Genomic DNA, 27,752 nt, shown 5'->3' with positions numbered 1-27,752 from the left:
GGTGGAGGGATAAAGCCTGACGCAAAGCTCCGTAGTGTTTTATTAGTTACAGTCCTCCGCTGTAATTTCTAGACTTCAGTAAACCATTTAAGCTTGAAGTGGATGTTAATGGTACTGGTGCAGGTGCTATAGTCCAAGTGGATGATTGTGGGGTTGATTACCCAGTTTTGTTACTTCTCTAAGAAGTCAAGTACCGGTTGTGTTAAAGCACCATTGAGACCAAGGCTCTGGCACAGCTATTCACATTGCAACCTTTTGGAGTCTTGCAATTCCTAAAAGTGAGTGACGGAGTGAGTGAGGTTGAGTTGTTTGTGAACATTTTTATACTGTGTTAACTCTTCTGAGGGGGGTATTATGCGTAGTGCTTCTGTATGTGTTTGGTGTTTGTTTTGAATAGACTGTTCCAGGAAGTCCAGATGTGGACGTCACTCCAGTCTAATCTGGTTCTCGTTTTTATTTTGTTTTTTTGCGTTTCTCTGTGCCTCATTCTCATGTGCCACGTTGTTGTTTGGAGACCTGATTTAAGATACTGCTATAGTGAATAGAACAGCTTTTTTTCTGCTTATTTGGTTTTGTGCCTCCATTTTGCTTCTACGTGTTAATGACTTTTTGAGCTGTCTGTGGACTTGTGCTTTGGAATTCTACTTTATCTTTGATAACGTTGCCTCTCTTGAATATTGTTCGATTGGTTTTCTTGTTTATATATTTTGTAAGCAGTATGTGTAGTACCACTGGGAGTAGGGTATGACAGCCAGTAATGTACACTGAAAAGTCTGCAATAGTACAGAAGTATGCTATTTGAGACTCAGTTTTAGACACTGGCTGATGTGACCACCCTTTCTCAGGAGAGGTTTCCCCCCACATCTGCAGCCCATTGAAAGGCTAAGGCCGGCCAACAGCACAGCTGTCAGTAGACACGTGAGCATTCCCAAGGCTAAGGCTGCTCTGTTTGTGCCATTACACTATGGAAATAAATGACAAAACCTGACCAAAACTGCAAAGGAGCAGGCCCCATGATTGATTTTAGTATATCCTAAATATATGTGTGTTTATGTAAACAGACTAACTGTACTAAATAAAAAACAGAATTTTTTACAGTATATATAGTTCTGTGCAAAAGTATAGGCACATCTAAATAAACTCTGTAAAGCAAAGATGCCTTCAAAAATAATGCACTGTAAATTGCTATATTAAGCAGTAAACAGTAAAACAACCAATAAAACAAAAATCACAATAACTATAATTTGCATTTAACGTCTTTATTCCCACTGTACTTAGTCTGCTGGGAAACTTTGAACACTACACTGGCAAAATGATATCTTAGCAAGTTAAAATATCTTTAATATAGTCCGATTTGTCTAATATTTCCTATTATAATGATTACAACTAACCAAATATAAGATTATTATTATTTCTAGACTTTTTCTTACTATTTCAAGCTTCACAATTTCTTGTTCTATTGGCAGATAATTTTGCCGCTTTCTAGAAATAAATGATTAAAATGAGCAAAATTATCTGCCAATAGAACAAGACTATTTCAAGCTTGAAATGAATACAAATATCTAGAACTCGGTTTTAGTAATGTAATATTTGGTTTGTTGTAATCTTGTAAGAAGGAATTACTAAATAAATTTGACTATATTAAAGAAAATTTCACTTTTTTTTGCAGTGTACAGACTAATTCAGTAGTCTCTTTCATACAATACTAATTCAGCATAAGGATCATTGGCATTTTCTTTTACATAAGCATCCAGGCAAAACCCAGTGATGTGAACAATCCAATGAAAATGGTTATAGATATTTATATATATAAAAATCATAGTCTAACCTAGGAGAACAGATATTTTTGGGGATCCAAAACCTAAACCCTGAGGGGCATCAAATCACAGGCCAAGTATCAGTGGGTGAAATTGGATCCATAGATCTGATCTACTGAGTTAAAGACTGGCATATGTCATGTCTGACCTGGCCCCCATTTTAAAACCTTCACAGCTGCCTCCCTTTGAATAATTACTAGAGATCAATGCTTTTTCACCATCACATAGAATTTCTTGATATACAACTACACACCAGAGTCTTTAAAAAGCATCTGCCATTGGATATTACATTAACTAGACACCTTTAGCGTTACCTGAGAGATTTTATTGATTATTATTATCTCTCTTCATTTAAATTAGTTCTCACATTGTGAAGGTTACTTGTACAAAAATATATGATGTATTGATTCATAACTGCCCTGTAACTACAGACTGCAAAACCCAATTTTTGATGCCAATTTAATTATATTTTCATGCAGGCCAACACAAAATAACTGTTTAACAGAATATTTAGTCATGGGAAATTATTTGCTATGTACAGTATTTCAGAATCACCCTGTGAACTTAAAAAAAAAAAAAAAACACAAAAAAAAAACCTTGTTCTCTTTCCGCAAGATGAGCCTAAAACTTGCATATGAAACTTACAATCTCTTGCAACACAGTTAGTGATGGCCCAGAAAAACAGTGAAGTAAAAGCAGGGAGTATTTTTCTGGCACTGGGAATGATTAATCATATTCCAAAGCTACACCACGGATGTTGAAACTCTGGGAAAGGAGGATTAGACAATAAACTGTGTAGGGTTTGTTTTCCCATGCTGTCAAAGCTTGGAAATTGCCACAAAACTTGTACAGTCATGTGAAAAAAAAGTGCACCCCATGGAAATTGTTGGGACTTTTTTTTTTTTTTTTTGGACAAAAAAATTTGGACAAGCAAACATTTGATCCTCTTTGAAACCGTGCCTATTAATAAAGGTGATACACGCTATCAAATGGCACATACAATTGGCATTTTGTAGTAATTTGCACAATTTAAATGAACAAAAAACCAAATTATTCACATGGGAAAATTAAGTACACCCCTACATTTATCACACCTTCAAATCCATAAAATTAGAATCAGGTGATCAAGATTGGAGGGTGCATTTGCATATTCTCCTCGTGCTCCGGGTACTCCGGTTTCCTCCCCCAGTCCAAAGTCGTGCATGGTAGGCTGATTGGCATGTCCAAAGTGTCCGTAGTGTATGAATGGGTGTGTGAATGTGTATGTGAATGTGTGTGCCCTGCGATGGATTGGCACTCTGTCCAGGGTGTACCCCGTCTTGTGCCCAAAGCTCCCTGGGATAGGCTCCAGGTTTCCCCGTGACCATGAAAAGGAGTAAGTGGTATAGAAGATGGATGGATGGATGGATGGATGGATGTTCAAGATTGGGTGCCAGTGATCAGAACCTGTTTAGGGAGTACAGTTGTTATTTAAAACTCTCATATCTAGTGTCTGGTGTTCCCTTTGCTATTAAGGTGTGTGGTGTCATCATGCCAAGATCTAAAGAGTTCTGCAAGGCCTTCAGGAAAAAGGTTGTGGATGGCTATGAGTCTAGCAAGGGATTTAAAAAGATCTCCAAATCATTTGAAATACATCATTCCACTGTAAAGAAAATAATGTTCAAGTGCCGCAGATTTCAAACAACTGCCAATTTGTTCAGGCAGTTGGCCATTCCTGCAAATTCAGCCCAAGAGCAGACCGTCTGATGCAAAAAGAACCCCAAAATTTCATCACAGGATCTGTTTGCTTGTCCAAATATGTGTACTTATTTTTTCACATGACTGTATGTGGATTAATAAGAAAGTGGCCATAATGTTTCAACATAATGCCATTACCATTACCTTATTAACATAATGTAAAGTATTACATTCAATAATAACCCACTACTGCTTGTCCAAGGCAAAGCTTAGACCTGTCCAAGCTCTCTGTCCAAGACTCTCTAGAACTGCTTTTCTAACTAAATCAATACAGTGTTTCCAAGAGTAGACTCCCACAACTAAGTGTTGGCAAGTTTAAAGTTCCACTAGACTGAATGATTATGAAGTCTATTTAAACCCGAACAACTGTGGAAATAAATATAAACTTTTATCTGTAACCTAATAATCTAGGGAGCCATTAAAATTTCTGAATAAAGCATATCTTTTTCCTTTTCAGATATTATTACCAGCTATGTGACTTGCAGCTAATTTATGGTATAAAATTTACAAGATTAAACAGAAACACACGGCTGGAATTTATTAGAATTTCTTGGCTTTCCTGCTTTATCAATGGAAATATCAAACTGATAAATGAGAGTTCATATTTGGCATGTAGACTTATCTGTTAGAGTCACTAAGATGAAAAGCTCGCTCAAGATAGGGAGGTATCTGGACAGAATTATCTGTCAGTATGCAAGTGATATAAGGGATTTAAAGGAATGTGTTCTGGCAAATTACTCTGAATGAAGGAGTCCGGCCTGACACAACGAAAACATGACAGCAGGCATAAGCTACCCATAGTTTTGCATTACACATACCAGAGTTGGTGTCTGCTCTAACATCATCTAACATCTACCTTGTACTAACACACCCAATCAAAATGTAAGGCTGGTTTTGTGTTGGTTTTCTTTGTGTAAGGCAATGATACTTTACAGAAACCACCTTACAATCTTTCCCTCTAATTGTCTGTGTAATGTAATGTATAAAAAGTAATAACACTCGTGGGTGCAGATGTACACAGAACTACACAGCTGCAGATGCTTCAGTGATTTCTGAATGGAAAAAAGAAAAAAATATCTACAATTTATCTACAAGCACAAATAATTTAAAGAAGTTAAACATTAAGTGTGGGTGTTCTTGCAACAAGACAACAAACCAAAACATAAGACACCAACATCCATCCATTCGCTCATTTTTTGTCCTGCTTATCCTTCTCAGGGTCGTGGGGGAGCCTGGATTCAGCCTGAATTTTATTTGTTTAGCGCTTTTAACAATGGACATTGTCTCAAAGCAGCTTTACAGAAACATATAAACACAGGATACAGATTTTAAGTGTGTGAATTTATCCCTATTGAGCAAACTGGTGGCGACAGTGGCAAGGAAAAACTCCCTGAGATGTTAAGAGGAAGAAACCTTGAGAGGAACCAGACTCAAAAGGGAACCCATCCTCATCTGGGTAACAACAGATAGTGTGAAAGTAAAGGAAAGTTGTAGAACTAGTTGTATGTTTGTTGAACTAGTCCACTGTTCATTAAAGGAGACCTGAGTGCAAAATTGTATGTGGTAATTGCAGTCTATCCCAGGAAACTCGGTGCACTCTGGGAAGTGTGATATCAGTGACCATGGCAGAATTTCAGAAACTGATCATCTCCTGGGTTTTTTTTACAAAAAAAAAAACAAAACAATAACAACAACAACAAACGAAAAGAGTGGAAGTTCTCTGGGTGGAAATGGCTTGTTGATGAGAGACGTCAGTACGTGTCTTGAGTTTTTTGTACGTGAAAATCCCAGGAGATTGGCATTTTCTGAAATACTCAAAATACATCAACAACCATGCCATGGTCAGCGTCACTGAGAACAAATATTTCCCCATTCTGATGTTTGATGTGAGCATTAACCAAAGCTCTTGACCTGTATCTACTGTCACATGACTGGCTGAAGGGATAATCGTATGAATGTGCAGGTCTTCCTATTAAAGTGGCTGGTGAGTGTATTATTAAGCACTATTGCACCATTTATGTTAATTGTGATGAAGGAACATCTGTGAAACACTAAATGTATTGCTGGTATAAATTAAATTCATTTGCTTTCTTTATTTTGCTATAAGGGTTTACAAACCTTTGCACATGATTGAAAGTTCAAGTGATGATAATGGAAAACGGATCAGAAAAAACAGACATAGCCAGCTCTAAGCAGTGCAGCCGACTTGAATATGGCAAGGCTCTGAATGTGGAAACAGAGACAAAATAGCATGCTCTCATTGCACCTAGCAATTGCGCAGGCAGTAATTACATCTAATTTTGCCAGCCTGACATTATCCACATTCAAAGTCAAAGGCCTTTAATAATAGGTCACAGAGCAAGTGTAAGATTCTGGTCATGAACTCTGGATGATTTCGGAAAGGCTTACCCAAATCTTCACAGCACACTTCCATGGAATCAGAGGAGCAGTCACTCACATCCTCCAAAGAGGACATGTCTGTATCCTCCTGAACCTGAAGCCTGGGGATCAGAGACATGGACATGGCTTCTGAATAGTACAAAACCTGAAAACACTGTTAGTGACACCATGTAAACATGTTGTCCTTGGCATAAGATACATAGGCATTAAATCAAATAAAATAAAATAAAATAAATGAAAGTTGTTTAAGCTTAACTCATCACAGCCAGTGACCTGATCAACAATTAATACTGTAATATAAATAAATAGTGTTAATGATCATTTTAACGTGAGTTGTTGTTTGAGCATTAACTCAGTCATCTTACTTGAATCTGAAAGGTGCCACTGCAGCCATACGAGGTGATTCACTTCCTACAGTTTTCTGTGGTGTACGTTTGCAAGAGTTCATGTCTTTCTCAGTGCTTCCATTTTTAAATTTGATTCTTTGCTTGTTAAAGCCTGGTCGATTACCAGCAGACGATCCCCAAATCAAATTCCCATTGGTTGGTCTGAGACGAGCTTTCCCTGTCTGGATCCCCTGTATCACCATGCAGGAAGATGATGGAGCATCTGCATTATCCAGACTCTTGAACTGTACTTGATTACTTTTCCAGTTTTTGTTGCCATTCCTGGTCAAGTCTCCAAACCTGTCCTGGGACACAGGGACTCTACGGAGGTCCAGCGTGTCTTTGGAACGTACCATATCCCTTTTAGGAACCTGTGGGCTACTGTAGGCAGAGCGAGAACCAGTCATGTGGTTAAATGAGGTCTTGAGTGGAGTCGATCTCTGCAGTTGGTACTGAATCCTTGATGAAGCTTCTTTGAGCAGCTCTTTAGAGTTAGCAGTGCTGGAGGTAGAGGAAGGGAAGGAAGCCATTCGTCCACCTGGTTGATATTGAGCAGGTGAACTCAGGAAGCTTTTGCTTGAGCACTTGGTGTTCTGCTTGGAGAAGGTGCTCATGGTCCGGGGCAGAGGGATCCCAGAGCCACTGTGATCCTGAGACACTGGTTTTATTCCAGCACTCATGGTCCTGGTAGAACAGTAAGACAAGATTCAATAACACTTTATTCTACTCAAGAACCACACTGATACATATGTGGCCATCAGAAGGTAATTGTAGGTGACACATTGTAATGCAGCACAGTGGACTACAGGAGAATTCCTATATACATACAGGTTCAGTGTTCAAATTATAGGAGAGCTTAAATTACAGAGAGGGGGCTTAGGAAGCTAATCTCTACCAAAAAGCCTTGAGCTAACTTAAAAACAGCAAGAGATTAAGTTGATTGATTGATTTGGTGGTGTATGAAAGTTTGTGAAGGTTTCTATATTTCTGCATAAATATGGCCTAAAACATATTTTTCATTTTCATTTTCCTCAATAAATAAATGGACCAAGCATGAAATTTTTGTCTCATTTCTTTAATTGTGTTCTCGTTGTCCACTTTTAGGCCTTTTGTGAAAATTTGATGATGTTTTAGGTCATATTTATGCAGAAATATAGAAAATTCACAAACTATCAAGCACCACTGTATCAACCTGTACCTTTTGTATAAACGTTTTTTTCTTAAATGTATAATGGGAGAACAGATCAAATTGCACAAGTCTAATCTTTCCCACATCTCTCTTTTCACTTCTCCAATAAGGCAGAATAAAGTAAACGCATATGTGACGTCATAAGCTGACTTGTTTCTGTCCTGAATTTTCAGATGAAAACTCTAATCAGATTTAGTCAGATTTATGTGAAAATGTCAATCGCAAGGCCACAAGCCTCTCTCATCAAGTTCTGTATGGAAATTCTGTATCATCAAATCTGTATGGAATTGGTGCAGAGAACAGAACACTGTGGTCTATTTTATCTGCACCAGAGTGGGAAGACACTAGCTTTTTCACAGTTGTGAAGGTGAATTTTGTTTAGTTTATTATTGCTCAATAGCAGGATTAGTAGGATGTCTTGTTAAGCTTTGGTTGTTGCTTTGGAACAGCTATGCTACTGTGTGTGTGTGTGTAAGCACATGCAGTTCAGTGTGTGCATGTTTACTTGAAGAGACCCTCCCAAAAGCAATTTGAACACTGAATAGCAGCAGTCATTGGGAAGGTGCTTATGTCTAAAAGTGCTGATAGCAGAGAGGACAAACCAGAATGAAGAAGCTATAACACAACAGCTTGATCAAACTTAACTACTTCAGGTAAATAAGGTCCATTTCCAATATTTTGGCTTAGTGGTTAGCACGTTCGCCTCACACCTCCAGGGTCGGGGGTTCGATTCCCACCGTGGCCCTGTGTGTGCGGAGTTTGCATGCTCTCCCCGTGCTGCGGGGGTTTCCTCCGGGTACTCCGGTTTCCTCCCCAAAGACGTCCAAAGACATGCATGGTAGGCTGATTGACATGTCCAAAGTGTCCATAGTGTATGAATGGGGGGGTGTGTGTGTGTATGTGATTGTGCCCTGCGATGTATTGACACCCTGTCCAGGGTGTACCCCGCTTTGTGCCCGATGCTGACTGGGATAGGCTCCAGGTTTCCCCGTGACCCGGAAAAGGATAAGCGGTATAGAAGATGGATGGATGGATGGATTTGCCTCCTTAAATAAATAATCTTTTTTTTTAACTTTAACTTTCAGTCCACAGAAATGTTTTTGTTGCCTTTGACCCTTTCCCATTTCTCTGGGGTATAATATGTACTATAATGTGAGGTTGCACACATATAAAATCTGTCATACATCACTATGGGGAAAACCAAATACCCACTGTAAAATATAGTGATAGATCATTGATGCTTTGGGGCTCTTTTGCGATCAGTGGTCCAGGAGTTGTGACGATTGATGGCATCATGAGTTCTCCAGCATAAGTACCAGGATATTTTAGTGTTAATCCTAGCTGTCTTTGTCAGGAGGTTAAGACTTGACTGACGGACAGAGCTTTTAACAAGTTAATGAACCAAGCATAAATCCAATTCAACACAGAAATGCTTAAATAAGCACAAAATCAATTGTTAGAAGGACCATCTCAGTCTGAATTTAAGAGGGCAGTCCACATGCACAAGTTGGAAATGAGTGATTCGGGGCTCCTCTTCAAGGAGGCATTACAGAATGAGACTCTGTGCATTTTGAATTAGTCTTTTGTTTGTTTGTTTTTTGCATTCATTGCATCTTCTACTGTATTAATTTTTTACTTATTTTCATGATGGGTTCCAATAATGGAAAGGCCTGTAAGGTGCATAGACAATCTCACAAAACATTCGTTCTTCTGATGTTTCTCCTGAGTGCTCTACTAACTGCCAGTCCCACCTCATCATTAGTTCAACCTGTTCCTCATTAGTTCCGGTGTATATGTGATCTGTTTTGGTAGTTTGTGTTTACAAAGCCTTGCTAAGGTTTCTCTGCACATTACTGATCCTGTCTAAGGCGTTATTTTCCTTCCAGTTTAGTGACTTTTTTCTTATTTATTCATTTTCACAATCACCTTACCTATAGAACACAAGCAATTGCTTTAGACAGCATGGAATGTTTACCAACGTGTCTATATTTTAGCGAATAATATGATCAAAAGTCTCACTGCAATATCACACTGTTCATTAATTTAATGTAAACTATTTTCAGTGGACAGTGCAGCCAGTGTGAAACTCTCCTGTGAATCCCTTGCACATACAGTAGACATCATCCAGAGAAGTCCAGTGAGGCATGGCTTCATGAGCTTCTATGGCAGATTCAAATACACTGTGTCTTAATGGGAGCAAAGTTAAACACTCATTGGAGAACAGGCTTTAATTATGTTATTTTGGATCCCACCCGAACACACGGCTTCTCTGGGGTGAATGTTAGTGTGGGCATGTGGATTTTGCACAGTAGCTGAACCTTGTAACCAACTACCAATCACTGAAACGGTAATGAACAAGCTTGACATCTCAAACTTTAATAGAACCCTGCCAGTCAGATTCACAGAGTGCTCAGCAGTCAGTAGCTAAATCCATAACAGTTTTACACAACTACACTATTTGGCTAAAGGTTTGTCAACACCTGACCATTGCGCTCACTGCCACAAAGTTCGAAGCACACAATTATATAGAATGTCATTATATGCTGTAGCTTTACAATATCCCTTCAGCGAAACTAAGGGGTATAGCCCAAACATGTTCCAGCATGACAATGCCCCGACCTCAACACCACTGAACACCTTTGGGATGAACTGGAGGTGCCCTAGGCTGTCACAACCTACTTCAGTAAAATTGAGCTAGCAACGTCTGGCAGACATTATCAATTTTGTCAGCTTGATTTTAGAAAAGTCCTTTCAAGCTCTTATGTAATAGAAGAGACTTAAAGAGAATTAAACAGGAGGCAAGACCAACAGAAGAAACAAGAACACACTCACATATATATTTCATTAACAGACACGTGTTTGCCCTATTTTAAAAATCACCAGGCGTCCCTGCTATACAATCATGTTCAGTGTTTTTTTGTTTTGTTTTGTTTTGTATTCATGCCTGTTGTTCGGATCACACTTGTGGATTGTAGATACAGTAACACCTACAACCGGATTGACTGTAGTTACAAATTAATGCAAAAACTAGTGGTTCTGTTATGCTGTGGGGTTGTGGCGTTGTGGGGTTGTGGGGGGGGGGGGGGGTTTACTGACATGAGTCTTCCTGTCCCCTTAAAGGGAAGTGTCACAGCAAATCAATATTAAGTGACTGACTGATGAAACATTTCAGATGGCAGTGATGTCTTCCAGGGTGACAATGTCCCCATCCACAGGATTTAGGTGCTCACTGGTATGATTATGATGAAATCATAGTAAATCATTAAACAACTGAGGTAATATCTTTTGGAAGAAAGGTGTCCATCCCTCCAATACAGTTCCAAAGTCTTATAAAAGCTGTGCAAAAGTGCATTGACACCTGTATGTGTGTGTATTAAGCTGATAAAGGACGTTTGTCTCGAATGTCCGGTTTCTTTGGAAATATTATGACCTACACTAAACCTTTACTACATCTACCTTAGATGGTTCTACCGAACCAAATTACCACCAACACTTGTGTAGCAATAAGAGAATCTTGTTTCTTATTACTGAAATGCACTGCAGAGCACATGCACTGTACTGGATTCTCATACTGTAAGCCTTAGACATCCTGCCTTTTATATTACACCTTTGATTTCCAGAAGACTTTTGTCTTATACAGTTGCAGCCTGGAGACTGGCATGGCCTTTGCAAAACATTGTTATTGTTAAAAAGTTTTAATCTGCTGGCAGAGGCAATCAGATTTGTGTAAAAATATACGGTTACTTAGCAGAATCACAGCCGCTGGACCACTATACACAAAACGGACACAAATTATCATTGAATCAGTAAGCTCATGTAACCTCTTCCTGGCAGTTTTTCCACTGTTTCAGACCTTTTGAACTTTTTAAAAAATTATTATTATTATGGCTCATGCACAGTATGTATTTTTTCCATTTACGTGGAAAAACTTAGCTCAACAGCCATCTGTGTGGAAAGTCATTTGGTTTACTCCATGATGATGGAAGAGAAAGGGATTTATGTGTGCAACAACATAGTTATACCCCTGGGTGATGGGACATGGTCAAGGGTAACATTAGAGTTCCTAAAGACTCTGAGCATCTCAGGAAAAAGGATTGGAGGTTTTAAATATTCTTTAGTAGTACTAATCATCTTTACTACACGGTTTGAGTGAAAACACGATTATTATTATTATTATTATTATTATTATTATTATTATTATAAAAAATACCTTCTCAGTAAAAGTAAATAATTTGGTCAATTGTTTGAGTAGAATTTTTTAATCATATAATTCATCATTTATATTTTATAGTTATTGCTCATTCTCATTAAGGGTGCCAATAGTTCTGATGGTTGACGGTATATATAAACAATAAAAATGTCTGCTGTAAGCAAATATGACAAAATACTAACGATGGAAACATTGACAAAGAAATATGAACTATGTTACCTTACACTGTGGGTGTCTAAGCTTAAATTCCCACACCAGTCACAAAATGTATCAAAAAAAAAAAAAAACCTCTTCAGACAAAAAAGCTCTCCATTACCCCAGATGACAGGAACAGAAAGCTTTTTAAGGATAGTTTCAGTGAAGAAACCCTGAGGGCTGAGTTAACTCAGTGACCTGACAGGGCTGTCATGTTTCAAGTTTTCAGTTACTGTATCTAGCAGACAGTCGACTAATTAATATCCATTATAAATATATGAGATATTCTGCCTTTAGAATATTCAGTAAATATTGTTCAGAATTTAAAATCTATTTAAAAGTGTTACACAAAAAGATTGTTAAGAATTATAACTCTGACATTGAATAAAGGAAATTCTTTTTTTTCCTCTTCTTCTTCTTCTTATTTTATGAAAAATCAATCAGCAAGCGAAAGTCTCTAATTAATCAATTGCCTGAAAGAACTAAGTAATATAAATAGGCAGGTGCCTTACTGGCTTCTCATGACAAGGCAATTCTGAACAGTGACTAAGCGGTGTGTGTTTGAGAGAGGGAAGGATACAGAGAGCGACAGAGAGAAAGAGAGGAACTGAAACAGTGAGAGGTACATTATTAAACACAAAACAATTCAAAATTAAATTCATTTTGAAAAGCACAATCTCACCTGGAATCTCTGTATGCTTGTTTTTGTCCTTTTGCTTATATCAGTATAATCCTGTAGTAGTCCTGTGTACAATGGCGCATGTCTGTGTTTGCTGTGCCAACTCTTATCCACTGTGGTGAAATAAACCTTTAATACTGTCTAACAAAGCCTCAGAGAGCCACGTGCCGCTATTTCCGTGTGTGCGGGAGGGGAGTAGAGACATCTGGACTGAGGGGACCTCTCTCTCTTTCTCTCTCTTTCTCTCTCTCTCTCTGTGTCTCTGTATCTGTCCTTTAAACTCGGCAAGTCTCACACTGATACACATACACACACACCAGGCATAAACTCAACTATAGCTGCCACTACACACATGCACCCACCAGTGACTCATATTTCTTGTAGTAATGACATCATGCCAAAACCCTCTGGGTCATTTCCTTCACAGCTTCAGACCACCTTTCATTTTGAGTCACCCCTTCACCATCAAACAGCATGTCCTTGAGACATATCACTTCAAAAGGCTCAGCTAAGCAATTACAAAAAAAAAAAAAAAAAAAAAAAAAAAATAGCACACTAGCCCTTCAATGCCAGAAGGATATAGTCTCACAATAGCAATACCTTAGCAACCTTACTAGCCGTTACACAATGGATAACTGATAAGGCTATATAGGAACTATATTGCTTTAATTCACTGTACTAGTGTTGATACAGAGCCATAATAGGAATTTTGAACCAACTTTGACTGACACTTGGAGTTATAGAATAGGCCTGAAAGAAGGAGGAAGAGAGAAAGATGAAGAGATAAGAAAGAGAGCACAGTAAGCTGGGCAATGTGCTTTAGATCAGATTAAGCTCACAAAGGTCAGCCAGGACAAGAAATGGAAAGATAACGAGATATGGAGAGTGAGGGCTAAAGAAAAAGAGAGACAGAGTCTGCTAGATCAAAATGCAATATGCAATCTACCAAAGTAATACTTAATCATCCATGTAAACAAACATTCTCACACTCATTTAACCTATGGGCAATGCAACATAGCAAATACACCTACTGACATATTTTTGGGAGATTTGAGTAACCCAGAGAACTACAGTTGCGGTACTTGATCCCGGACTCGGACTCGAGTCCAATTCTGAACGAACTTGGACTTGTCACATACTCGGGTAAATTTGTACTCAAAATGGACTCGGACATTTTGGACCCTGAAATATTTCCGAGTACAGTCGAGTCCGCGTCATGTGTAACATGAAAAGAAATCTATAAAATAAATAACAACATAAAATTAAGATAACAAGAAATGAATGAATGTCTCCCTGCCTGACCAGGGGGTTTTCTGTGCACACACACTTGAAACGCACACACAAAAAGCCTCCTCATCATGTGAGCATGAACTGAGTTCTCTTTAGCGGATTATTACGCTTGGACGGTCAAATAAATACACACACATCATGTCAAAATGCAGGTCTGGCCGAGTATTCATGCAAACACATTCGGTTATGTCTTAAGTGAATGTAAGCAGTTGAGGAAAAATCAGAGGTGTGTCCATACAGTATATTGGATCTGTGCATTAGATCTTAAAGTGACAGCAGTCTAATAAACCTGCTGCTGTTTGTGTCATTAATGTTCATCAAACAACAAAACACAAAGAGAAAATCACTCACTCACTCATTTGACTGAATAACTTCAGTAAATTTAATAAGAATCACTGTATATGTCACACAGTGGTCTATTTTATTTTACATTTAATTGCTTTATTCGATTTCCGTAGTATTTCTTACTTGAATAATACTGATAGACCTACCTGAGAAAACGTATCGTTATCGTGAAATCAGATTGTAGTCATATAACCCACCCCTAAACATTAGCGTTTGGTGATTACAGTCTTGAATTTCACGTAAAATGTGAAATGTACTTCATAATATATTAAATATCATAAACCCTGCTGATAGGGATTTTTTTTTTTATTTTTTTTTTTTACAAGAACAGAGCTGTGTTCAGAAATGAGTTATTGTCATTCATAGACATTAAAAGCAGTAATATGAAGTATGAAGCTTGTTGTTATGACATGCTGCTAAATGTAACTCTACCCTGTACTCTCTCTCTCTCAGCCTATATAACTGTGGGGGAGAGGTATCAAATAATTGAAATGTCAGCTCGAACTGCAGGACACAATATAGTGTGATACAATAACAAACAGGTTCATTTGTATTTTCACACTTGTAATATAATAAAAGTTCTGCACATACCTCTATAAAACCATTTTTTGATAGGAAACTAGTTCAGGTGCTGATGACATGGTATTTTTATTACATTTATGTTGCTATTTGTTTGTGACGGTTAAAATATTAATTTAATAGCTCAGTGTTGAGTTTACAATTGCAATTTCCAATCTTTTTTCAATTTAATTACTTTCTGGACTCGCCCAGAATCGACTCGAAATCAGCCATTAAGGACTCGGACTTGAGTCCAACTCAGCCCCTTTTGGACTCTGACTCAATTGGTCTCAACTCGAACTCGACAAAGGTGGACTCAGACCCAACACTACACAGAACCCAAAAGAACATGTCAGAACATGCTAAACTGCACACAGACAGTAAGATTTAACCAGAAACCCTGGAGCTATGAGGCAACAACACTACTGTGTTGCCATAGATTGAAACAACATTCATGAAATTGATGAACATTTGACCACAACTAAATTCAATCAGAGTTGAAATGCAAGACGCATAAGTGAACAAAACTTCATAGTCAATACCCTTTTATTGGTGCTCTATACATATAAGTCTGGTGTAAACCTCATCAGCAAAGTATGACATCATCATTAACCCTTGAACAACTAAGACAAGGTTTTAACATGTCTTTCTCTGTCTCTCTCTTTCCAGAGCCAGACATTCCTAATTTGATTCCATCTCCATTCACTTGACAGCCAAGGAGTCTTCACCCTCAGTCTGTAATACAGCTAACACAATTAAAACACACAGTCTGTCTTTTCCAGAGGAATCTTAGAGACTCATTCCATTATATATATGAACAATGCACAGAGGAGGATGTTTAACATGAGGCTGAAGGAAAGGACTGTTTACCATTATCATTATGAATGTCATGTGAACTGCTGACCTGAGACGAAAGGATGAAGTGATTAATAGCACTGTCCTATGTTTAAGAGTGCAAATGAAATTTACTCCCAGCTTGCCTATGGGTCTTTAATTTATACACGTTTAATATTGGCGTCCCGTCAACCAGCCTCCCACCCCCACCCCCCATCTTATAACTGCCTCCCCTCTTCTGGGAGAGCTTTCCACCAGATTTCAAATGCTGCTTGGTGGATTTGTGCTCATTCAGCCAAAAGATCATTAATGAGGTCAAGCAGTGATGTAGGGTGAGGAGGCCTGGCTTTACAGTCAACGTTCTAGTTCATCTCAAAGGTGTTCAGTGGTATTAAGGTCAGGGCTCTTGAGTTCTTTTACACCCATCTTGGCCAAACATGTTTTTATGGACTCACTTTGGACACAGGAGTATTGTCATAGTTGGACATGATTAGGCCTATGAATTCCAGTGAAGGGACGTTACATACAAAGACATTCTAGACAATCATGTGTCTCCAACTTTGTAGCAAGAGTTTGTGGAGGTCATGGTCAGGCATTCACATACTTTTGGCAATATAGTGTATTTATAAATGTAATGATATACCAAGACGCTGACCAGCATAAAGCAGTTATTGGAGATGAATGAATAGGTGGATATCAGTAGGACACAAGTGGCACCCAATACAACACAGTAAAGATATATCTTTATTATACAACGAACACAAGATCCTTAGATATAGTATACCATGCTTTGCCATTATAACTGAGACTGTGTAGATTTGGCCAAGCTTGTATTGCCCTGTCCTGCCATTACATTATACAAAACACTGCTAACCCAAAGTGCTGCGAATTAAAGACAAATCAGCCAGTCTAATTTCATGAACAATTCATCCTTCTTTATGTTCATTTGTTCCTTAATTGTTTTAGGGCCAAATTGATTAATCCTATGATTGACTTAAGGTGCTAGGGTGAGCTGATGTAGCAGATGTTTGTATAAGCCTTCCTGCCTGTATTTAGACTGAGTGGCAGTCAGAATTTTCTTAATCTCTATTAAGCTGGTTAAGGCCAGATATGTCAAACTGCATGTGTTTTCAGTCCTGCCATTCACTGTAACACACCCACAGCAAACACCTGCACCAGGAAAACCTTGGGGCTTTTGAAATGAACAAAAAAAAAAAAAAACAAGTAGAACACAGTGATGCCCACAGCATCATTACAGATACCTCTGCCACCAAAAAGATGGTCTCAAATCCCAGAGAAGAAAAGCTATTTCAAACATTTGTGCTTGTTGTGACCTTGACCCTGTTTGGATGAATTCCAAAATGTAATCAGTTCATCTGCTGGCTACAGTGATAATTCCATATAAATCCTACAAACAAACATTCAACCACTCATTTTTTAGATATCCCGCTAACGAGAATCGGACAGACACATGTACGGACAGCCCGAAATCTTAATGCCGCCATTCTCTAGTGGCGGAGGCATAAAAAACCAAGAAAATTTATATCACTGATTTTCTAGAAGAGAAATATTGGACAATAAAGAACATAGTCAAACAGTCAATATGTTATTTTTTTAAATATTTGTATTTTGAGACTTGTCAGTGACTATGTTGCAAAGTGTTAAAATCCTGCTTTACCTGGTGTGTGTGAGATAAGGTGAGACCTACATGTCGAGGAAAGAAAAAAAAATAATAGAATAGGAAATGACATAACATGCGCAAGCTAAATTGCCTCAGTAACAGACCTGCACACAGAAAAACACTGCAAGTACAGAAACTTGTTACCTGAGCTGTCCTGTGCACAACATGATCGACCATATAAGCCAACACAAAGCGATGGCACATATTGGCACACCCACACAACCACAAAAAACCAACCTGTTAGCTTTTACCACCGTGTAGAGTCAGCAATACATTTCTAACAGCAGACATGCTCTGACATGCCCGTTATTTTAAGATTAAAAAATTAAATAAGGAGCCTTGTGCTGATGATTGGATCTCACCTGTAAATACAGGAAGCACAATGATTTTGCTTTTAATCGACCAGGATAAAGCGGTTACTGAACATGAATGAATCAAATGAATGTGTATTAATGTATAAGACAATATTCTGAGTTGCCAGTATATTAGATACATCTTTTGAAGTTTCACACACACTGGAAAGTGTATCAGTTACACCAACCTCATAGGCCACTATTGCACTGTAAAAAACATTTATGCAACTCACTGGAAGCAGAGTACTTGAGTAGAGTACTGTAGAGTACTGTAATGAATATTGTTGCTTTCATACAGTAGTGGAATGTTGCACTGTATATATTAATAGAAAGGAAAACTGTATTTTTTACAGGATTACATATTGGAAACAGTATATTCGCGCAAGAAATGCTGCTGCAATTTTGCAGTTATGCTGCTGTTTTAACTCCTTTCCTACCAAAGAGAAATCTTAAATACATTTGAAAAGGTCAACAGTCTTAACAAAAGACTCTAGGTAAATGCTTTAATAAAGCAATGATTTGATTACCATTTTAGCTGTGGTCCTTGATTATTATCTATGTGCAGGATGTACGGTTAGTACAGCTCTGTTCCAGTCATCCAGTCTTTAATGAAAAGCTAATTTGTGTGAATAAATTATATTTAAGTAGTCACCACCAGCACTGAGTATTGCCTGTTTGAACTATAACACAATTATTTAGCTAGGGTATAACTACACCTACAACGTGGTCCAACAAGGTAGGTTTGTCTCATACAGTGGTCAAAATGATTGGGATTATTAAATTATTCATATAACATTGATATACTGAATGTAATTTAATGCCATGTAACATTTATATTATATAAAAACTCATGCTCACTCTTAAGGTTTAATAACCTTCAGCATTCCAAATGTTAATGCAACTCCCAAAATGACACCACTGAGCTCTGGGATAGTAATTTCAAACAAAATTCACATTCAGAGAATTAAAGCCCCACACATTCAGTCATAAATCAGATTTTATCTAAACAAACATTTCTGATGTCACATAAACCATAATTTTGGAGAGATAGACCCAGGTGGTCTTTCAGGACATTTGTCATGGGTGGACAAGTAAATGTCACACTTCGACAGTGTATTTACACATTTTTACAGTAACAGCACGTATTACAAGGCCTGAGATGAAAACAGTAGTCTGTCAGTAGCCTGGAAACTCAGGGAAACCTTATAATCATGGTGTTTATGCAAGTGACACAGTTTGAATGTGAAACAGAAACAGAATAGCCCTGAAATTAGTGGATGGGAGTGTGGGTGGCTTCTATTCAGAGGCTACTGTAGGTAGGAGGGGAATTAGGTTAATAGCACAAAAAGAGAGCACTCGATAGCACATAATCTCAAAGAACCAGCTGATATATGTATATAGGAAACTGGTAACCTAGCATATGCAATATGCAGAGATTAAGCATTGTAAAGAAATGCTGAATTGTGTAGATTTTAAACTAAAAGCAACTAAAAATAATAACCGAGGGAAGGACGTTCAAGCCAGGATTGTAATCTACTCAAGTAATTGTTTTCATAGTGAGTCACTTGGCATCCAGATTTGTTTTGGATTTTTTTATTTTTTAAATCATCCTAAAAATGCACTTATTAAAGCATACTATTTGATTCTATTCTATTTTACAGCTTCCTGTAAGTCACTCTGATTTGACTTGAAGAAATGCATTGTTGTGATTTTTATTATCAGATATTAATCACTGCAATGGACTATAGCCTCCCATCCTGGGTGTATTCCCGTCTCTCACCCAGTATTCCTGGGATAGGCTGCAGATCCACCATGACCCCGACCAGGATAAAGCACTTACTGAAAAAAGTCAGGAAAGTATAAAGATATAATGTTCTATAAAGTAGAGATGGTCTTTCAATTAAGTTTGTGTGTATTTGTGTGTCAAACAGCAAACACTGTACATAAATTAACATGCATGGCTATGTAGCAAGTTCCCAAAAGAAAGCGAGAGCCAGTAAATATCCCTGATGGCGTCAATATTACAGAGGAGACAGAGTGTCTAGGCAAGGGCATTACTCACAGTGCGGTCAGAGACAGTATGGCCACAACAGCAGCTCTACATTAGGACTTAATAAAATGTTGAATTTGAATTGGTCCAAAGCATTACCTATTTATTTACATGAATATGTTTGCACATTTATATGAATCTTATGTGTACAATGGTACAAAAGGTATGACAAAAGTAATTTGTTAAAAGTATTTTTTAGAATTTTCAATAAAAAATTATATTGGATGTTTCCCTTAAAGCTTTTCTAAATGAGAGGTCCTCCTATATGACTCGGTTAAATATGAAAGGAATGCTCTTATTAAAAAATGTATGACCTTTTAACTAACACAGAATCCTTTTCCTGATTTGAACACTAGTGCTCACTGTTAGTATACATAATGTATAGTTTAGAACTACAACCTGTAATTATAACTTTTTCTTAACAAAACATATGACACCCACTGTATATCACCTTCTTACACTCACCATGACATCATCACATACCTCCCTATGGCAATATATGTTTCCTGGCAACTTTCCACACAGGCGTAGGATATCGTTTGTCTTGGGAAACAACTGCGTGTCAGAAAGCGCATTGTCTAGCACAAATGCTTGAGCGCTGACTGATGATTCACAGACAGTGAATCATATGTTGTGCATGTAGCTCTCAGGGGAAAGGGCTTCTAATGGCTTTCTAGCACAAATTTCACTTTCTGCTCATATCTGAATAAATCTTGATCACACCACATGCTTCTCAGTTGCTATAGCGTTATCATAAGCTCTGAGGGGTTTTTGCAGTCACACGTCAGATGCTGTTTAGTGTGTGGGAAGCAAATAAGACCATTTCACAATAAACTGTAAGGCTTAAAATCTGATTCGCTCTACTCCCTCAAGGGAAATTTTCCCTAAACAGCTGAGCGATTCCTTTCTCACTTTTTGTCTTAGTTGATACCACTGCACAAAAATATTTAAAACATCTACACTAAATAAACTTCGAAATTAAGTTAAATTAATGTAATGATTACAGATTGCATATTATTTGTCCATACTGAGATATCTGTAAGTGCCAAAACTTCCAATTGAGTACAGAAGTCCATGTTGTTAATTGAGACAAATGCACATTGTTCCAGCCTGCTTCTAGACCAGTCTCAGCCATCAGGACTATCACACTACTGCCTTGTGACACGCAACAAGGGTGCACATGACTGCTTGCTTTGTATACAACAAAGTATTTGGGGATGTTGTATTAGGTCTGGCACAATTAAGACTTATGGCCTTTAAGACTTATTAAGACATAAACTGTCATACCAATAATTATGATTAGCAATTTGTCTTTTTATTTAACATGGTGGTACAGGAGATACCTTACTACCTCACAACCCCAAGGTCCCTGGTACAATCCTGAGCTGGGGTTATCGTATGTGTGTGTGTGGTTTAACAATGACGGCCATATTTGTGTCATTTGTTTTTGGTTATACAGCTGTTTACGGAAACCTCAATATCTCGGGTCAGGACAGTTCTAGCTCCTTGGAACAAAAACTGTTCTCTAGAGCACATTACAAGGTACATGAACGTATATAAACATTTTGCACATTCATGTTCCTTAGACTTAGAACTTAATCCAAATGTATTGCTCAAGATTGTTCACATTTCCACTTTTAGGGGAAATTTACAGTGGGGGAAATAAGTATTGGACGCGTCAACATTTTTTTTCAGTAAATATATTTCCAATGAGGCTATTCACATGAAATTTTCACCATACATCAGTATTCACTCAAGAAATCCGGAAATATAAAAATTTCACAACATTAATCTGTAAGTAATTATACCTCCTATCTGTGCAAATTAATATCAGCTGGTTTAGTAAATTGATGGTCTATAAAAAGGCTTTTCTTTACCAAGGTGTCACACAAGAAACATCTCATGATGGGTAAAAGTAAAGTAAAGAGCCCTCCCAAGACCTTCGCAACCTTATTGTTGCAAAACATATTGATGGAATCGGATACAGGTGTATTTCAAAACTTCTGAATCTTCCAGTAAGCACCACTGGGGCCATTATCCACATCACTCCATCATCAACCGGCCACGCACAGGAGCTCCTCGCAAGATTTCTGACCAGGGAGTCAAAGAATAGTCAGAAGAGTAGCCCAAGAGCCAAGGACCGCTCGGAAAGAGCTCCACAAACACTTGGAGACAGCAGGTTTCCTTGCCTTACCTTGCCTTGGAGAACTGCTTTTCCTTAGCGTGTTCAGTACGACTTTTTCTGTGTCATTCCACTTTATTACACATGACTTCATTTATGGACTTTAATGTTGTGAATTCTTTATATTTCCGGATTTCTTGTGTTAATACTGATGTCTGGTGAAAATTTCATATGAATAACCTCATTGGAAATATATTTACTGAAACAAATGTTGAAACATTCAATAATTATTTCCCCAACTGTATGATGGGAAGGGTTTGAGTCTGATTCTTATTTTTTAGGGGGTACCTAGGTACGTATATTGTGCATGCAGAATATTTCATGTTTGAGACCTCTCTTTTTTTGTGGGGACGAGAACATGCAATTTCTTCTTTTTTTTAAATTCCCCATAATTTCAGGTTGAATATCTTTGGTAGTGGACCTCCATAGTAGTATTCTGCTGTAACAAAAATTGAGTTTCAGATCACACTGGTTACAGAGCTAGGGCTAGTAAAACTCTGGAGGAAAGCCTATGTTATTCGTGCATTTGAGAAATGAGCAGATGTACTATAAGCATAACAAATAATAAAAATGAACAGTGTTTTACAGTAATTGTTTGATATTTGATATTGGCAAAAGTGAAGCATGATCTAGCACAGGGTTCTTCAAATCTGCCGTTTAGTTCCAAGCTCCAAACTCACCTGCCTGTAATTTTCTCATAATCCTGAAGATCTTGGTTCGCTTGTTCAGGTGTGTTTGATTAGGGTTGGAGCTAATCTCTGCAGGACAATGGACCTCGAGAGCCAGATTTTAAGAATCAGCCTGATCTATCATCTTGGTACAGGTGTACAGTTGGTACGTGTGAATAGATTTTATTCAAATATGGAAGTACAGTGTTCAGTTGAGTATTTTACATATGAACAGTGCCATAAACAGAGCTGTGGTGTTGTTTCTCCTGTGATCAAAGCCATAAGTGACTTCTGAGCTGTGGTCACTTATCACATGAGAAACAACATCATAGCTCATAGTGTTCATGACACTGTTCATTTAAATTAGGAAAACTAGAAATGGTCAAGCAACCTGTATTGGACCACTTGAAATGGAATGACCCTTCTGTGGTTTCATTCGACCTCCCAAAAACAGCCAGGGAGGTGGACTGGCTGCACTAAATAGCTCCCAGGTATGAATGAGTGTGTAAATGTGTGCACAGTGCTCTGTGATGGACTATTTACCATTACCATTCCGGGTGTATTCCTGCCTCGTGCACAATGTTCCCGGGATAGGCTCTGAATCCACTGCAATCCTGACCAGGATAAAAGTGTTACTGTAGATAAATGAATGAATTCGCCCCTTTTGTTGACATTATACCAGTCCTAGAAGATAGGCACAATACTAGTGTAATATGGCACATACTGTACACCTTAAACAAGAACAGCTATTTAGGAACATTGAACATGTGATTAAATAACATTTTTGTCAGCCTTTTTGACTGTAAATATTGCAAAAGGGAGACATGACAGAAAACCTCTTACTGAAAACCCCCCAAAGAGGTTAATGAACATTAAACAAAACTACTACTAAACACAGCCATATTTTTTGCCATCTACAAGTTTTAAAGACTGCGTCTAAGTTACAATATCACTGTTAAACATAGAATTAAATAGCTGCACTCATATCATATACGATCATATTTTAATGCTTTTTACTTTGTCATGAGGTTTGAACCATGAACAACAAAACCTAATACAAATAGTTTATGGTTCAGAGCCCTTGAGAGAGAACAAGTGATTAAGCTCTCATAGTACGTATTAAAACTTAAGAAATATTTTTTCAGCATTAACAGCACGTTCCTTTTAACTAACTGAATAAACTTTTATGGAAATATAATTGTAAAATTGAATGGTTGCTGATGTTCAGCTCAAATAATTATGATTAAGCAATTATGTAATAATTGTGACAGGTTTAACCTGTACCAATTTCTACTTCATTTCATAACACAGGTTAGAAGTCCATTTAAAAAGATTTTCAGAACAGAATCTCCAAAACCTCCCAATCTCTCATTTTAGTTTAGTATACCTAAAACCCACATAAACAGTATGGCCTGACATGATGGATAATATCATCATAATATCATGATCATTTTTCCAGCCGTACAGAAAAAAAATGAACACAGAGAGAAAAGAATAATGTAGAATAAGCAAAACAGCCCAAAAGTTAAATGTACTTTCATGTTGTATTGTCTTCATTTTCCATGGAGGATGGCTACTATATAAACAGATAGAATGAATGTATATATTAGCTCATGGTTTACTTGCACATAAAAAGCAATAACTGTGAGTGATCTGCTTTTAGTATGAGTCATTATATACTCACTGAGAAGGGAGGAGCAGCTACAATGCCACGTAAAATGCTGACACGTGCAAAGGAGTCACAGGTTCCTGACTTCTGCAGCCAGTACAGCCACGATAAGACCAACTGATCTGTTGAACTGAAAAATGATGGGTCTTGTCAGAGTCCAGTCTTCACTGCATTTCAATCATATTTCAACATTATTAGTGGTGTAGGCTGCAACTGTTACAGAGAAAAATCTTCGACGTCCTTGTCTGTGTCTGATGAAAAGCAACTGGCCTCTTTAAAAATGCTCGTACTGTGCCGACACCACTGCCTGCATTGAAATACTGATTTTCTTAGCCGGGAAATGGACTCTTTGGCTGCCCTCCAACTCGGATGGATATTTTTACCTGGGCCTGAAACTGAGGCGTATGCTGTCTGAAGTCCATTATATTACATTGTGCAGTAAAAGACAAGGAGACCCCAAATGCATGAATTAGGAGGACCATCTGAATCTGCAATAACTGCAGTCATTTTAAACATGCATCATCTCATATAAAAAATCATACGCAGCAGTTTAATTGGGAAAATTCTTGACAATATTCTTTTCTTACATTCAGTTACTACTCAGTCTGTAGACTTGTACAGCTTTCTGTTTTAAAACACAAAACATCTATTTAAGGTTTTGCTCTCTGAATGTCCATGCCTTCTGCACTTTTACCAGGTTTAAGAGGAACTTTAGCATTGTCAGGTTTTAATTACAGTCACTGCGATACTTATTTACACCTACTTCTGTCTTTCTCGAACTGGAATGGTGTTAATGTTTACAGGTTGAGTGGATTCTGAGAGCTCGCACCTACTACAGCTCATTCTCTCACTGTCTGCCTTCCACCCACCTCACTAAACTGAGAGAAAATGTTTTAACATGAACTCCACACATTGTACAAATCTCTGCATACTGTAGCAAACCTTTTAAACATTTTAAATTCATATACGGTTAAATACATGACAACAATGATGATGATGATGATGATGATGATAAAACTACCACTACTTCATCTTCAGTAAATGCTTTATCCTAGTTAGGGTAATGGTGTATCCACAGCCAATCCCTGGATCACTGGATGTAAAGTGGGAATACACCCTGGATGGGACACCAGTCCATTGCAGGGCACCGTGCACACACATTCACACCTAGGGACAATTTAGCATCTGCATGTTTTTGAGAGGTGGGAGGAAATCGAAGAACCTGGAGGAAACCAATACTGACATGGAGAGAATGTGTGAATCACCACACAGACAGTAATCCGAGATTAGGATCGAACTGTAGAGCGGTGAGACAGCAACATTACCCGCTGCACCACCATACTGTACACCACTGCTTAAGTATCGAGATAAATGGATGAACTGAGGTTAACAACATGCAGAGTTAAGTTTCAGCACTGTTTGTCTGACACTGATCTGAGCATACTGGAATGAACCTTTTTTGTCAAATTCACTGTGACACGTCTTCAGACAGAGCCAGTTGTGAGTATATGTAAGGGATAGCTGGCCTGTAGGACAAAAGAGATTCTCGAATGAATGACATAATTCAACACCATTATGTGTCATTACCTAATCTAGGAGCAATATTCTGATTCTACACAAGAGATAAAATATAGTCGGATATAGCCTGAAATCCTCTGACCACTAAATATAGTGGTAAAAAGATATTTGACATCTGTGTCTGAAAAATAGAGAGAGTGAGAGGGAATGTTGGGAATGGTCACTGAAAGCTTTGAAAAAGGGTGTGTCTTGCTGAAGGCAGAATATGTAATAAGTGAATAAGGGCGCCTCCTCGTGGCCATTTTCTGAAATGACAATACACCATCACAGCAGCTGTAGGGCTGCGCACTAAACCACATTCATCCATCTTCTATACCACTTATCCTACAGGGTAGTGGGGAACCTGGAGCTTATCACAGGGAGCATGGGGCAGCATACACCATGGACCAGGTGCCAATCCATCACAGGGCACACTCACATACACATTCATACACCCATTCATACACTATGGACACTTTGGACATGCCAATCAGTCTATCACGCAAGTCTTTGGACTGGGGGAGGAAACCAGAGTACCCGGAGGAAACCCCCGCAGCACAGGGAGAACATAAAAACTCCACACACACGGTGTAAAGGGCCTTGAATCTAAACAGTAGTATGTTGATTTTTTTTTTTCCTATCGGGCCGTCTAATTAAATTTTAGCTTCAGATCACGTGTCCGGAAACGGGGTGAGATTGATGGCGCACAGAACGCTATTTTGAAAACTAGTGTAAACATTGAAGAAGAGTCTTCCGGAGTTGCGAGTTTTGTTCAGATGGCGTCAGAGATCATTTATTTGTCCTCAAAGAGGAAATTTGTTTCTAGAGTGATGTGTAGAAAGCATAAACACAACATATTAACCATCAAAACAATCACAGACGTAGAAGAGAGAAGGAAAAAACAATGCCAGAGCATAAGATGGCATCACAGTGGCTGATTACCGTGTGTTTAATGCTTGTATAGCCATAGGAACAAAACTACCATAGATGACCTTTCTTCACATGAGTAGTCTATACCTGAGGCCAGAAAGTGGGTGGTCTGGATCATTAAAAATATTATGTGCCTTCCTGAGCGTATATGAAATGACACAGTCCAATAAATTAGAAGCAGGGATACCAAAATTTTTTCTCATTAAATTAGTTATCTTTAAGAGTTGATTATGATTTGGTAACTGTTAGCATATGAAAGAAACAAATGGCACCATACACGAGAACCGGCTCAATAATACTTCGATACAGAAGAAGAAGCACAAATAAACAGGGTTTTGTCCCACTACTGTGTTACTGCATTATATTATATTTCACTTTATTTCATTTATACTAAAACAGCTTGATGGTGCTGTTGAAAAAAAAAATCTCTATGCCTCCCTTTCTGGGTAAATTACACATAAAATAAGAAAAAGTTATTTTCTGTGCATCTTAATGGGTCGCGCCACCTAGTGTGCAGGAGTAAAATGCATTCTCGGTCAGCGCCACCTAGTGTGCAGGAGTAAAATGCATTCTCGGTCAGCGCCTCCTATCGTGCAGGCGTGAATTAGCTGAAGGCGATCAATCATTTGGCGTTCGGTATGAAAGCAGGCTGTGTCCGAAATCAGTCACAGTAATCAATCTGTGACAGTACGCACTGCATTACCGTTGAAACAGAACGTACTAATCAGTATGTGTGTGTATTATGACTACAATCCCGGGCGTACTATATCCGCCATGCTAGCATTGTCATGTGACCTTCGACGTCACCATAGACACAAAAAACTTCAACAGGTTAACAATTTATTCGCGTATTTTTAAACAAGAACCGGTTTAACCAAGGTTTAATACTTAAAAGGAGCCGACACTGTCTTCCGCGTTGTATTTTTCTGAGCTCGTCCGCACCAGTCCCGTTGCATCATGGGGCTGTTTGATCCGCGCAGTGTGCACCGGTTGCATACTGCAAAATCTCACCAGAAGCAGTA

The 27,752-nt window shown here is 38.2% G+C and overlaps 1 protein-coding gene across 4 annotated transcripts in view; it reads right to left on the bottom strand.

Annotated features, from left to right (window-relative positions):
* Window positions 1-27,752, bottom strand: part of nav1b (neuron navigator 1b) — a 104,968-nt gene that overhangs the window by 76,100 nt on the left and 1,116 nt on the right. For 2 of the 4 annotated variants that reach the window (XM_053636533.1, XM_053636532.1), the window contains exons 1-3: window positions 24,259-27,752; window positions 6,320-7,024; window positions 5,964-6,055 (exon numbers count right to left, since the gene is read on the bottom strand). The exon at window positions 24,259-27,752 is cut by the window's right edge and continues 1,116 nt beyond it. In XM_053636533.1, coding sequence (XP_053492508.1) covers window positions 5,964-6,055; window positions 6,320-7,020 — 793 coding nt within the window. In that variant the 5' untranslated portion in view covers window positions 7,021-7,024; window positions 24,259-27,752. Of the gene's footprint in view, window positions 1-5,963; window positions 6,056-6,319; window positions 7,025-12,616; window positions 13,795-24,258 lie in introns of those variants that run through there. The other 2 variants (XM_053636531.1, XM_053636530.1) reach the window with 2 other exon arrangements.

This window comes from Ictalurus furcatus, chromosome 11, assembly GCF_023375685.1.
Source record: "Ictalurus furcatus strain D&B chromosome 11, Billie_1.0, whole genome shotgun sequence".
In the NCBI taxonomy this organism is placed as follows: domain Eukaryota; kingdom Metazoa; phylum Chordata; class Actinopteri; order Siluriformes; family Ictaluridae; genus Ictalurus; species Ictalurus furcatus.
This window is presented reverse-complemented; position numbering and strand designations above follow the sequence as displayed.